The 12,489-nt window shown below is 35.6% G+C and overlaps 2 protein-coding genes across 3 annotated transcripts in view; one reads left to right on the forward strand and one right to left on the reverse strand.

Annotated features, from left to right (window-relative positions):
* The window catches only part of Fuctc (alpha-(1,3)-fucosyltransferase C), a 146,690-nt gene that overhangs the window by 53,440 nt on the left and 80,761 nt on the right, over positions 1–12,489 (forward strand). The gene's annotated exons all lie outside the window — the stretch shown is intronic.
* The window catches only part of LOC145961201 (lachesin), a 235,105-nt gene continuing 227,721 nt past the window's right edge, over positions 5,106–12,489 (reverse strand). For both annotated transcript variants that reach the window (XM_083081170.1, XM_083081169.1), the window contains one exon: positions 5,106–9,899. In XM_083081170.1, coding sequence (XP_082937296.1) covers positions 9,790–9,899 — 110 coding nt within the window. In that variant the 3' untranslated portion in view covers positions 5,106–9,789. The remainder of the gene's footprint in view (positions 9,900–12,489) is intronic.

Raw genomic sequence — 12,489 nt, forward strand, 5'->3', positions numbered from 1 at the left:
CTTTCTATTTCGCCCTTTCTCTCTCTCTCTCTCTCTCTCTCTCTCTCTCTCTCTCTCTCTCTCTCTCTCTCTCTCTCTCTCTCTCTATCCCTTCAATAACCGGCCTCCCTCTTTCGTGTTTCCTGTTGTACTTGTTGTCTACTGAATTTACGTATGTTGCAACGCGTTGAAACGACACTTTTGTTTAGGTCGCACGAAATAAACACGCACGCAAAAATGGTTCATAAATAAAGATTTAGCTTAGGGGCGAAAATTACCCCTAGGATAGACAGTTCGCGGGTGCCAACGTTTTATTTACTTCGCCCTATCGTAAGTCTTCGATATCTTCCCGCAATTTGGAGCCAATCTCCTTTGGAGAAAAACGCTGGGTTTCTCGATAGTAAAATTCTCCTTTTATTTAATATTTATAACAAACTTTAAATCGATCAAGGAGAGAAAATCTTGATACCTTTCCAAATTAATAAACGCTTATTCATACGTGGAATCGAAATGTACTTTGAAAGATCGGAGAAATATGGATTGTAAAAGAAAGCAAAAAAGAGAACAAAATGCAACAGATGACGTTCGTTCGAGGATAATGCATCGGTGGCTTTATTTTATTATGAATAGTAGTTTGTGTTAAGTAAAGCAGGTAGAGAATACGTGGTAGAGTGTAGATGCACGTCGCGTGGATAACAGGATTTTCTATTTCATCTCCCTTTCCCCATCTCCTCCCCATGCTCCGTCCGTTATTTCGCTTATATTCTATGATTTTGCGTGCACTGTGCTCGTTGGAGCAACATTGCGAAAATACGCGCGTCATACGTCGCGAATAAAAAACCGACCTGGCAACCAATCTCACGTATCGTGGTATCGCATCGTATAACCGGCGCACGTCAGCGAATTTAAGAGGCTTCCGAATCGTAAGGAATTTTGTATCGTCGGAAAAATATACCGTATTTTGTAGATATCACGTGTGATATCACGATATAGTTCGCAGTCACGATATACCAATAAATGACCGATAAATTCGGGCGCTTAGACGCTTATGATATATATGAGAGAAATATCTTTTTTTTTCATTTAAATAAGCACATGAGAGAGAAAATATACAGGGTGTTTCTTATAAGTGCGAGAAATTTTAGGAAATGATTCTTTGTCGAAAATTAAGAGGGGTTTATATAAACATATACTCCTGCATCCCTCCCTGTGGAGTTACATTCCTCCAAAAATGGAGGTAAAAATTAGATTTTTATTATAATTTTCTTTTTTCAATTTTTCCAACATTTACTCTAATTTTATTTTTATTTTAAAATTTAATTTCTCGTAATTCGAAACCTACTATTTAGCATCGTGCTGCACGATAACGTATTTTATTTTTTTTTCTTGAAAATTACTGATTTTATGAAAAAATAAAAGAAATAAAAAAGCTTCTAAATAAATCAAACTTTTTAATGCATATTTTTAGATGATCATATTCCGGCCCATTAAAAAGTTCTAATAAAAATTGAATAGGAGTTGCTAGTTTCATCCTCTTATAACAATACGGAAGGCTGAAAAAAATATTAATAAATAACCTTTTTACTAGCAGAAAATATTCACCTAATTTCATTTCTTTAATTTGTTCCAAATTTAAGAAAAATATAAAAATGTAATTTTTACCTCCATTTTTAGAGGAGTGTAATTCTACAGGGAGGGATATAGGGGAGTATATGTTTATATAAAAATCTCCTAAAATTTTTTGCACTTATTAAGAAACATCTTGTATATGATTACCGCAGTTATTAGTAGATGACATGTTTATATATTTTAAATTTGTCATTTACCGAGATTGATGATTGTTTGATGAATGAAGAAGAATAAAATGAAAAAAATTATATATAAATCAACAGTTTTAAAATCTGATTTGTTTGCGCCGTTTATCGTTCATAAGCTCCTCGAATAGAAGTTTCGGACTGAAAGAGAGAGGGAGGTTTGGTTAAATTCTCCGATAATAGCTTCGATAATACGGACAAACTTCCTTATCGTTGCGGTTAATCGTTCTTATATCTCGCGATCGCTTTTCACTCGGAAAATTACACTCCCGCGCCGATGAATGTAGCCGTAAAGAGAGGACAAAGGAAAATGAAAACAAAACACTGCAGATTGAATTCATTCGGAGACAATACTTAGACGGTCGTAACCCGTTACGGACGGCTCGTAGTAAACTGCGCGTGAAATGCTTTGAGAGAATGTGCGGAGAATTGGAATTTACACATTTTGTCGCTAGTCGATATGAAGAACGTCAGTTTGTCCATGTCGATGGAAAAATAAACATGAACGCCAAAATGTATTCGGTCGAATGACACTATTTATCGATAAATGTAATATAAATTATCGCGTGAATACGAATTTAATTTTGTGGAGATACGGTTTGCGTTATTTTTTTTTTTTGCATTATATTTATACTTATGCTTAATGCGTCAAATATTTACACGCACCTGTCAAATACATCGGTATTTACGATACCGAGATGTGGAATATTGCGGGAGGAGAGACGGTGCGAGGGGAGGGTTTTACCAGGCGGAACAAATATTACAAGACGCGCGAGTTACATAACAGAAATTACAACGCAAAGGTACTTTTACGTAATGCAGAATAAACGTTTTCGTTGGAACGAAGGTAAATCTTCACGAGCATATTCGCGAACAATATCGCGGGAGACGAGCTTTTCTCATGGAAATATAATACATTCCACGTTGTGTGTCGCACTGGATATGACGACAATCGTTTAAGCTGCATTAATAGCACCGTGTGCATTGTAGCGGATACAAGGAAGATTCTTAAAATAGCTCCAACGATAACGAGAGCTGACGGTATTACGAAAAAATTGTAACGCGTCATTAATAGCAATCATGCTGATGATATTAATAACGTTTAGATCGGAGATGGTTGATGAAAATTAATGAGGGAGGCATGTAACTCGCGATGCGCGCAATTAATGTGCGACAAAAGACTATTTTCGTTCGCGTTGTTAAGGCTTGAATTTTTGAATATTTCCTTTTTTAAATATTTTTACAGATAATACGCTACATGAATAATTTTTCCCTCAAGATTCGAGAATTAAAAATACTTCATACTAATGCTGCGGTATATTAAACTCATTTGCGAACATTACTTTTCTCTCCATTGCATAATTGCGTAATAAGGAGGAGAGGAAGTACATCGTAAAGTCTAACGTTCGCCATTAGTGCGTTTATTTTCTTTGTTTTATAAGAGAAAAAATGTACACGTAATAAGCTAGATTAAAGAAAATAGATTCTAATGTTTATAATTAAAAAGAAATTAGAACATCACGATGAAAAACGTGACTATAAAATGGAATTACAAATGAATTAGAAAATGGAATATAAATTCCAGCGTAGAACAGAATTATTACTCATGAAGCAGAAATCGATAGCTAGATTTAAATTTCTCATTTTATATGACTAGAACGTAATCGATAAAAATAAAAATAAAATCGGCAAAAATTATTTTACAACTCATGAAAGCAGAAATAGAGTTTCATCAGATTTGACACAATGTGAAAATCAACATTTAAATTATTTTTTGAAAATGCAGAAATGTTAAAGCCGATGTTTCTATTTGAAAGAAATATTTTATTGTGGAATTCAAGAAATATATAACAACTACAATTTTGAAAAACATTGATAAAATAACAGATATTTCTCGTTTTAGTTTGCATTGTCCAGTTGAGAAATAAAATTTGTAATCGTACTATCTTTCAAAAAAGAAAATATTATTATACTAAAATGCAGAAATATTAAAAATTTAATAATAATTAAGATTTTTATAAAGTAAATTTCATTGATTAAATAGAAATAGGTCACAAAATTTCATTTTTTTTTTTATATTGAAATAATTCTATTTTAATGGAAATAGAATAAAAATTAGATGTAATATTTGATACATAAAAATATGTAGACGTATATTTCTTCTGAAATGATTTAGTTTCTTTTTGTTTCTTTTTACGGTAAGACTTCAAATCTTTTTCGTTTTCATTGAATACGATAGGCTTTAGAGTGAAATTCGTTGACACAGCAGTTTTTAGAAAATAATCGTGCAGATCTCTCCGCGGAATTTTATTGCTGCTTTCTCTTGAACGAGCGCAGCTTTTTAAAGGAACATCTTTTTACTGTTGCAATAATGAATACGGACATAAATTCTCATAGAAGCGGGGGGCGTATCAAGCTTTCCAGTTTAATACTTAACGGCCTCGTAAAATATACCTCGTTTTATATTTGAACAGATTCCGTCTATAACGTGAATGAAAGATGGCGTTAAAAACATTTTTTACAAAACGAGGCATTGATTTAAATTATTTAATTATTTTTACAATATATATCTTAGAGATTTAATTAAGTGTATAATATATATTTAAGTATAAAAATATTTATTAAAAAGATGGAATAAAATGATTTTGTTCAAATATATGAATTGAATCTTTAAAAAATAATGATTAAATTAAATGTAATGATTTGCCTCAAAAGATAATTTATAATATATATGTGTATTAAAAATGTGTCAAATAACTAGATTTGAATTTAGATACGATATCACTTTCATAAACTTTTAGTTAGAGAAATATCTATTATATAACGAAGCCGAAATTAATTAAATTATAAGTTTGATGAGCTAATCTATATTCGTCGATTTGGCATATTTTATTTATTTTTTCAAAATATTTGATTTAAAAGAAATATAAGACTGAAATGAGACATTTTATAATTAGATTCGATGAGAGAAGGTTTAAGAGAAAGATTGGAGTTTATGAAATTATTTTATATATATAATATAAATATAATAACAGCGTTTTTTTAGCCTAAATAAAAGTCTAAATAAAAGTTCAAACGAAAATTAATAATTTCTATTTTAAAAAGATAATTGTTTATTGCATTATATTATTGATATCACATTTTCTATCAATATTATATTAATTCTTTCTTTATATTATATAATATAAAACTTTTTATTATATAAAACTAATAAAATCATGCATTCATTATGATGCAAATATTCTTCTAAAGAACATGAAGCATACAAATCAATCATTAAATCATATAAAAAAGATAACGACACATGTAATAATGAAAGATATGATTACACGCATTAAGAGTTATCACGTTTTAACGGCAATCGATTCTTAACGCGTGCACTAAAATAATGAAATTTTGCGACGATACGTACTCGCGCGAGATGGTCGAATAACGCAGATATATGCGTAACTCAATAACGCGAAATGCACCATCCCTATTGCGATATATTCACGGTGGAAAAAAAAAAAAACGTCGAAACGTTCGCGCGGTCTGTGAACCGGGTTTGTCGTCCGGCGAAAAACGCATTATTCCTATGCGGTGTATCATTGTTGTCAATCGCGGTGTATCGGTGAACCGCCGCATTTTCTGCTTATTAATCGTAATATCGCGGCGCCCACTCGCGATTAACTCGCCTATGCATCCAGGGACGAATGTCATTACACGTTTCTCGGGGGGAATCTCGAGTTAATATAATTTTGAAGCTCCAAATATATATTTTAAACAATATATTCCCCTCGCTGACGTTTTGCGATATTTCATACGGCAACCACCATCGATAAATTTTTTTTTCCATCAATGGAATCGCGATATTAGTAACCTTTGCGATATAAATCATTCAAAATGGAAAACTTTGCGAATGAAGCTCCGGAATCGCGAGTAAACAACGGGAAACAATTCATCCGTTTAATTCGATTTTATTTTATTTTAAACGTTTTATTTTTTATAGTTGCTAAAAGATATCCAATTTTTATAACAATAATAATAATAATAATAATAATAAAATTTAAAAGACACACAATCGCGATCCCCCTTGATAACGTTGACAAAAGCATTTGCGGCAAGAGTTCTTCTGCGAGATAAACGTGCGGGTTACTAAAATTCGTAGTTTCATCGGCATCTCTGAATGAATCCGCCCCTGGGTGCATCCTTTTGTAGCCGCGATCGCGGTGATGCATCGCACGCCCATATCGTCCCCGATATACAAATATACATTGGGCGTATGTACGATACGTATGTACGATACATAATCGCGAGTCGCATATATAAGCGCGTGTGCGCGAGTGTAACGACGTTACCGAGCAGTATCTCTGTTACGCCTGGATTGCCGTGGACTGTGGCCGCGCTCACGCATCGCTTAACATAATCCCCCATCCGACCGGGGACTACATAGATTACGGAATGATACCTCCGAAGCGCTCTGTACAATTATATCGGCGGGAGATTGTATATGTGTATTTCGAGGCGCACGATCGTCGCTTCGCGCGCGTTTCCGGAAGCGGATCGAGATAGAAGCGGAGCGGTCAAGGTGTATCCTTTTGATATATCCAGAGATCGGTAATCCCTATGAAACGCAAATTCCGACGCGTCGTGTTACGGAAACGAAGCTGTTGTCTGTGCGGGGGAGAAAAAGATCGGAATGCGCCAGTCACCGGGCGTTCTTTTCAACCGGATCGATGGTCCATTTGTGTAAGAAAGAGAGAAAGGGAGAGAGGGATACAGAGAAACCAGGTTCGTATTTAATAATAAAAAAAAAAGTCTTCTTTTATCCTATGGATTGTGTTGAGAAGAGAGAGAGTATCAAGACGAATTTTATTAAAGCCAAAATGCAGCTTCGAGATTCACATCGCGCTTTTCTTAATTCGTAAGATATACAGCTCAACTTTTCAATTCTGTGCAAGCACAAGTTTTGCCGCGAGACTTTTTAAGGCCGCAGTTTTTAATGTCATTTCAAAACTTATCGTATGAATGTAATTAACAGTACCTCTTCGCGCAGAAAATATCTTTATTTACAATTTCAAACATAATTTTGTCGAGCAAAAAAGTTTATTATATTAAACACAGGAGGTCCCACGGGTAATTGCTGAAATCAACTGTCCTTTTTCAAATGCGAATAGAAAATAGAGAAAGTAAAATAAAGGATTTAATAGAGGATATATTTGGTTTTTTATTTATACAGATTAGAGACAATTGGAGATATTTTTAACATTTAACTTTAAACGTTTAAAGGAGAATACAATCTTAATGACAGTATTTTTAAACCAAGCCTCTTTCAGGAAAGAATTTTCAATGATACTTTTAATATCTTGCAGAACATATTGAGCCAAATATCAAGTCTCTTTTGTTATTAATGACATGTGAAAAATATTACATAAAGTTCTTTAGAATTTTCGATAGAATCTCGGTTCGAAAATATACTATATTATTAAGATTGTCGCTCTATTTTTATAAACGTTTATTAAATTATAAAAATATGAACGATCATCTTCAGTCCATGTAAATAAAATTGTCAAAAAAACTCCTCTATTAGAAGATATTTTTTTCTCTGCCCTCTATACAAGCGTTTAAAAGTGACAGCTAATTAATTTCAGCAGCTTTCCGTAACACTATGCATATTAATTGGAAATAGAATTTATATATTATTGGAATATGTTAAATAAACCTTAAAGTTGGAATTTCGACTGTTTTTGTTTTAAAGTTAATAATGACCGATAACTAGAATAGCAATTAGCATAAAGTACTGGTAAAACGCTGAGGTTTTGATATGTATAATGGCGCATGTAGAGCCTTATGAATGAGAAGAGCGGGAGGCAATTAACCGCCGCGCAGAGACTTCCGGCGAGAGAGAGAGAAATGTTGCTGCTCGATATATGTGCGCGCGCGTTCCTTTATATATAAAGTAATTTAATTTCACGCTCGTGTATTAATTCAGTTCTGATCTATTGTGCTCGCGATAGAAATCGTGCGCTTGTAATTGTGTAAAACGATTCTCCTGCAGCAATAACCGAGCGAGACTATTTCGTTAACGGACGCACGCAATTATGGTGTCCAGATGAGAATCATAATTTTCAGGTAATCAAAAGGAGTCGTATATAAATTGTGAATTGTAATCTCAGCTCTTCTTTGAATCTACGAACCGGGGGGGGGGAGGGGTGGTTATTCTATGCTGTAATTTTAATCGAATCAGTTCTGCATGCTATTTAACGGCAGTGGAAGGCAGTGCAGTGTCGAGATATGCAATGTGGACGAATTTTATGGAACGTTTAATTAGCGACTAATAATGTCCCGACGTGTACGTGATAATTAAAAATCGCCATCAGCTCTGAAATATATATATATCTTTAGAGAAGAGGAGATTTAATGAATTATAATATTCATAAATTTTCGCAGGCAATAATATGTCGTCCACGATGAATCCGAATATTCAAAGTTGATATAAATTTTATTGCACAATAATGTACGTTCTGACCTGCGATAAATTTTATTTTGGTCCATAGAGAACTGACAACTCTTGCGCGCGATAAAATTTGTACAAAAGCAGCCATTTTATATCTTCTTGTCCTTTATATTATTATATTCTTGAAAAACTTGTTTCTATAAAATGTTTATATTTTTTACGCATATATTGCACTTAAATATGTATGCAACGCGATTCAATATTTCAATTCTGTAACAAAACATTTTATTTTGCAACTCACTCACAATTTTATTGGAGTTTCAATTGCATTTCTTTCAAAAGTTTACAACCTATTCTGCAACATATTCTTATTTTTTTCCGCAGAAAAAAGTCTCAATGACACCTATGTCATCATCTCGCTTGCTATTTCCAAGAGTCATGGCCACTTCCTCAGCATTTTTTACGTGCCATGGCATTAATCAAATTCCCCTTGCTCTCTGGAGAGATCTCTTAGACGTTTCCTCATTGCGTGTAACGTGTTGGTCTCAACATGTGTCGGTTTATACATCGAGAAAACGCATATTTCTTTTGTTTGACTTATGAAATGCTTTTCATGCTACGGAACAACGATTCTTGATTATAGACTTGAATCGGAGCAATATTTTCCTAATTCATTTTTCGTTAAAATAAGCAATTCTTCATAATTTCCATCATATATTTCGTGACACATGTACAGAATATTATGTACATTATTTGGAAAAATTATCTCGAAGAATCGTAAAAACTATCATGAAAAATAAGATATAATATAATAAAATTTATCCGAAAAATCACAAAAATTATTGTGAAAAATAGGATATAATATAATGGAATTTATCCGAATCTATAAATCCTTTTGATAAAATGTAAACCTTTTTTTTTTAAATCGTCTTGAATATTTTAAAATATCTGACGCTCGACGATATATATTAACATTTAGGATTTATTAATATCACGACTCATTGCCATGTCGATGTCAATCGCTCTTTCTAGCTACCCGTTTGAATTTTGAAGCTTTGAGAGACGCTGGCCAAAGCGAAGCGCGATAATCAATCGATCTTGCGCGCGAAAAATTTCATATAGATTTCACGGAGAATTATACGACGTCCATAACGAGAATGGAACCTGTCGAGAGCACAGCCAGGAATTTCACCGTGTTCATCCTCCGCGCGAGGACCATTTAATAAGAATAAAATTACATAATACCTTGCTGTCGTCGTGAAACGATCTCTCAATCCGATTCGCGATGATCGAGACCATTCGGCGAGCGGTACATAAAGCGAAATCGGAGTCTATATCCGGAATATATTGGTATCTGTCGATCGTAAACCAGTTATCCGTTCGCGAGCACGACTTCCTGTCCTCCACACATTTCACATACTCCGCAAAAAGCGCGTTCCGTGCGAAAGATACGCGGTGATATATTCTAATAGGAACCGGAATTTCTCGGGTTCCTCGTCGTGTCGTCCACGATCACCCCCTTGGGTTGAACGGCGTGGTGGTTCTTTTCCTGCAGATGTCTTAATTCGCCGTCTGGGGTACGTAGGGGGGCATATAGGGCCCCGTGAGGATATACTGCACCGCCACGACCATCAACTGCGGCGCACTCCATCTGATGATGTATGCGCTTCCTGAAACAGAAATGCATTTCGCGTGTTATTCTCGGCGCACGTTATGCACGAGGCTTCTACGTGCGCGAATTTATGTATACGGGGTGTCTCGCGATACCTTGCGAAACTGTATGTTAAATTAATGGAGACTGTTTCCCCAGGAGAATCATCGATAGCCTTTTAATCAAAAATTTATGGATATTTATATTCTGGCAAGCTTTGCAACTGCTTACTTTGAGGTTTCCATTAAGAAGAGCTACCAGGAAATCCACGCAAAATACGGAAATAAGGATATCTTGCGAGAATAATACACCCTGTATATATTAGATGATCCACCTGAGACTGCAACCATTCTTCTTCGTGGAGAGAAACGTGGGTGACTCGCTATGGAAATGTCGTTTCGACCGTTTAACATCCTCGCTTCTGCATTCATTCTCACCTATCTGCTTTAAGTCAAGAAAACTCGCGAGCTTCTTACGTCATTTTTCAAAACAGTATCTTCTTTATTGCAAATTTTCGTGCGACAGGAATGTTTCCGCTCTTTCCTCGCGTCGATTTGAATTTCTGATCAGAGACTTCCTCCCCGTCACCCCATCGAGAACCACCAATATTCCTTATTGATCGTTCCATTTTTGCCATCCACGTTTCAATACACATATATATATATATATAACGACACCTTGGGAAAAATCTATAATTCTATGACTAAAATATAACAGACGGAGAAATTTTCTAGCATATTTGTCACGTATTGACAGGTAAAAAAATCGGAGTCAATGTGGAATATGGAATATAAGGGTAATAATAAAATCGATATCTGTTCTTGGATTGAATTTTTCTTAATTGTAAGTCCATCTGACTTAAAATTTATTCTTGAAAACAATATTTATTGCATAAAATCAACCGAATGTAATAAATAAAAATGAAGATTCATAATGTGATTAGTCAAAGATTAATCATAAACATTTATAAATTATAATGAATTATACATATTTAATAAAAGCGTCACTAGCGTTCTCCGTCGTGGAGTTAATAAGTCGCATGTGCGTCATCTATTTTCATTTGAAAGCCGACCGAACCGAAATGTCATCTACGCGAACCGTGTACTTGGAAAATATGTTGGTCGTAGAATACGTCGGTGTCACTCGTCGGTACGATTTGCATATCTACCTCTCTACATTCATTTACATGCCGGTTGCACGAAAAGACTATTCCTGCTACCGTAATATCATAACATTAACGCCTCGTGTAGGACGTTAACGCTATTCAAGAAGCACACATATATAACGTCTTATCGCGAAGTCAGCTGGAAGTGCGCTGTAAAATGTATTTTCCAGACGATACTTGTGTGTGAATCTCCCGCGTTAATCTCCCTGCGACTGCAATTAGGCTGTAAAACAACGAGCGCAATCGCTCGAAGATGTATTATTAAGTTGCCAACTAATTTATACCGGGAACGCACTCGAGGAATCAATAGAGCGTCGCTAATAGCTCGCAGCACCAGAGGGAGTTTACGATAAATCAGATTAATCAGCTCGATACGTGTCGTTAATTAATCACGCGCCATATCCCGAATTAGATTCTGACATGTAGATTTATATCGACAAATATAACAGCTCGTGTGAGGACGTATTTTTAAGCGACTATTAAATATCTATTCGCCGAATCGAATTGACGGTCCCCGATCCGAGTTTGCATCTCGTGTCCCGCAAGTAGTAGTAAATCGGACATTGAAAAATCTCGTTAAAGCATTACGCGCATGTTATAAATATCCGTCTTGAATCGCCCATATCTCGCTTAAACTCATTATATTTCGTAAATTTGATTTATACCGCTTTTACAGAGAGTAAACCGCTCGCTTAATCTCTCCTCCCGCAGCCAGAAATCTGACCGTTTTTATACAAAGCTCGTTATCTCGGTAATTACGTGGCGGGAGAAGGGTAGAAACGGCGGCTGGAAATTGGTCGCGCGAAACTTTAAATCCCAGTTTCGAAATTTCACGGTCTATATTTTCGCGCGATAGCTTTCGACCGGGTTGCCGGCGTCGTTTGTGAGAGAAAACTATATGCATCCTCCGCCCCCTCCCCCCTCCTCCTCTTCCCCCTCGCTACGAACGGGAGAAATGACGAGGGAGCGCGAAGCGGAGCTGAAGGCTTCTGGATAAGCGGCAGAGACCGGGAGTTTCCAACGGAACTTTTCGCCCCAAAATCCCTCGGGTGTGTCTCGAGTGCCATCCCTGATCGTGGCCCCAGCCAAGCGGAACTGCAGCCGAGAGATCTCTTTGGTTTTTCGATAGACATGCGCCATCGGGATGCACCGATGCGTTCGTCGGGATATTGCGCAACGCCATCCGGGATTATCCGAAATGCCTTTCGAGTTCCAGACGTAACTCCCGCGCGATTAATCGTAAAGAATCGGTTAGAATGTCGTTTTCGACTGTGAATGCGATTATTGTGCGCGCCGATATCTCGTAAATAAATTCTACGGGGGAAAAATGAAAGGAAAAAATAGACAAATCGAAACATCGCACATTTGATTAAAAAAAAAAAAAAAATCAAATCTTTGATACTTTTAAACTCGCTATTCATAAATAAAATTACTAAATCTAGAG

The sequence above is a fragment of the Camponotus vicinus genome, unplaced genomic scaffold, assembly GCF_025532165.1.
Source record: "Camponotus vicinus isolate PSW18456_S1 unplaced genomic scaffold, iyCamVici1.0 SCAF_11, whole genome shotgun sequence".
Lineage (NCBI taxonomy): Eukaryota > Metazoa > Arthropoda > Insecta > Hymenoptera > Formicidae > Camponotus > Camponotus vicinus.